We start from the raw sequence: 2,741 nt of genomic DNA on the forward strand, positions 1-2,741 counted from the left end.
CAAACAAAATAGTTTCTTCCTAGATCTAGATTTCTTCCTAGAAAGTACTTAAAACAGTTAAAATTAAAAAAATAAAATGGGAAATGAATGAGGTGTTGGAAAATCTTTTGTAAAAAAAAAAAACTTTGGATCGGAATTTCGGAATCTCCCAATCGGAAACTTTTCATAACCTCACAAATGATGAAAAAATTCCCCCCAAAGTCAAATGAAAATCCCACGCGAGACGAAAATTCCCTGACAAATGAGCTCCCCATTCACAAGTGAGTTGGGTTTTGAAATCTCGCCGCGCGCAGATCTTTATCATATGCGCTGTTGCCAGCTCAAACCAAAGAGGTTTTTCTGCAAAAACCTCCATGATTTCCGGAGCGCTAAAATTTAAAAAAATTGAAATTTCATTTCATCCAAATTTGTGCAATATTGGACGTAAGCGGTAGGATTCGTAGGAATGTAAAATATTTCTTATGTGATAAGCACCTGATAAAAGGATTGTGTAAGCAGTAGCAGTACAGTTTTAATATTTCAATATTAATGCCTGCAGAATTCTCTACACATGGAAAGCCTGAACACTTTCATTCCCTAAAAACACCAATCAACTCTGTCATTGAGATCAAAGGTTGAACTCCTGTATCTAGGTAAGTGTTAACCTGGATTGATGTAGCTGCTAAAGGTCAACTTCCATGTTGTAGTGGTCAGTTCACTTATTTTACATGCTAAAGACCCAGGTTCAGTCCCTGCTGGGGTTCAAAAATTGTGATTTACTCTTTGACTGGTTGGGCTATGGGGCCCACCAAAAACTGTGGACCATTGATTACATATCTAGAGTTTTTTGTGTGTTATTTTTGATTTCAGATAACAAAAGCCACCAGCCATGAAGTTGGTTCACAAGAACATCAATGATAAGGATAAGAGTGGTGTGGTTGCTCTTGTACCCGAAGAATCAGAAGATATGTGGCATGCCTACAATCTTATCACTGAAGGGGATAGTGTGCGGGCATCTACCATTCGGAAAGTACAAAGTGAAAGTAACACAGGATCATCTACGAGTAGTCGAGTGCGGACAATGTTGACAATCAGTGTCGAGAGTATTGATTTTGATACACAAGCTTGTGTGTTAAGGTTGAAAGGTAACTGTGGCAACTGTTAAAAAAAAAAAAAAAAAACACTGAACTTGCGTTCGGTATTCAGCTCCCTTGGCTCCTTCCCAAACACAGCATTCATTATAGTTTTTTTTTCTATATTTTGTCTGATCTGTTAAATTATATTTTTTCCCCTATTCCAGGAAGGAACATTCACGAAAAATCAATACGTCAAAATGGGTGCCTATCACACCATTGGATCTGGAACTCAACAGAAAATTTGAACTCAGTAAAACCTGAATGGGACTCGATAGCATTAGAACGAATAGAGGTCGGCATGTAACGATAGAGAAAACAGCTGATGTAGCAGCTGTTATGATGCAAGAAGGACTCTGGCTAAATATTATGCTCATCACAGCCAGTATGAGTTTTGGTGAGGACTAAAATTGAAAACCAACATACCTCGGAAAAGGAGAGGTGAGGGTTTTATCAGATTTTATTATTATTTAAGTATTTTTCTGACATTTTGTTTAAGAGACAATAAGGATCTCCTGAAGCGAGCTGCTTAAGTCCAATAACCTGTTTTTTTTTTTTTTTTTTTTTTTTTTTTTTCTCCCGTGAGCTTAAGATATTAGATCTGATTTTACAAGACGTGTTAGTGTCATCCTATGAAGACTTGTATAGTCTCTACTGCAGGTACTTAGATAGAGTGTGCACCTAAGTCCGGTATGAACACACATTTCCACCTAGTCCGTGGTAAATATCTACACGAGCACGCATCGGTCTGGAGTCATTTCTGTTAGCGTCCTACCCCGACTACAACCTAGATGATCGGGTAAATGTAACACCGCGTAACTAAGTCACAAGAGTCTCGTTTCGGTCCCATTCTACGAGACAATGTAATCCAGACAATTATCATCCATGTGAACTTCAAGTGTGTTACTCGCGTGTTCTGCTCGGTTTGTAAGGATAATCCTTTTCTAATTTCGGTATATTGCTTACTCAATAAGCCTAGCTCTCCATCAGTTTCAGTTGATCAGCGTACGTTCGCAGACTTGTTTCGTTCAGTGAATATCCAGCTCTAGTTAGCTGAGGGTAAATGCCCACGTGCTTGTAAGCGCTAGGATTTGTCTGGGGATTCGATGTCCCACGTGGGGTGGACTTGTATCCTTAAACATATCACACGCTTCGTTTTTGGATGTGACATTCTTATATTCTGTTTCCTTTGCTACTCGTTTGCTGGGATGGAATATGAAACCTTACGCTGTTACACGGTGTAGGTTTTTTTTACTCTCCTGGTGTAGTTTTCTCTGTCTCTCTCAAGGTTTTGACGTATCCACTCGTTTCATGGCTCTCTAATCTCTGTTTATAAAATTGTAAATTACCTCACGTATCTGCCTCCCTAGACGCATCTATATCTATCTACGGATAAACTTTGAGCTCGATTTTTTTAGGAGGTTTCCAATTACCTCTTATCTCTCATCTCTCTATCTAAATTCTCATTTTTTCTATATCTTATCATAGTGTGCAGTAAAATTTCCAGAACCTTGCGGTTTTTGGTGTCCTTGGTAGTCATGAATGTTTCATTGTAATTTTACGGCGTCATTTTGAAGGCGTCATCGGCCGATTTTGGTTGTCATACTTTAGTCTATCACACTTTAGATG

At 38.6% G+C, this 2,741-nt stretch overlaps 1 protein-coding gene across 1 annotated transcript in view; it reads left to right on the plus strand.

Annotated features, from left to right (window-relative positions):
* The first annotated feature begins 407 nt into the window (after nt 1–407).
* The window catches only part of LOC103517089 (protein pelota-like), an 8,052-nt gene continuing 5,718 nt past the window's right edge, over nt 408–2,741 (plus strand). Inside the window, 8 exon segments of the mRNA XM_008482100.3 lie at nt 408–632; nt 850–1,124; nt 1,280–1,296; nt 1,298–1,330; nt 1,332–1,373; nt 1,375–1,416; nt 1,419–1,517; nt 1,520–1,553. Coding sequence (XP_008480322.2) covers nt 869–1,124; nt 1,280–1,296; nt 1,298–1,330; nt 1,332–1,373; nt 1,375–1,416; nt 1,419–1,517; nt 1,520–1,553 — 523 coding nt within the window. The 5' untranslated portion in view covers nt 408–632; nt 850–868.

The sequence above is a fragment of the Diaphorina citri genome, unplaced genomic scaffold (assembly GCF_000475195.1).
Source record: "Diaphorina citri unplaced genomic scaffold, Diaci psyllid genome assembly version 1.1 scaffold1744, whole genome shotgun sequence".
Classification (NCBI taxonomy): Eukaryota; Metazoa; Arthropoda; class Insecta; order Hemiptera; family Psyllidae; genus Diaphorina; species Diaphorina citri.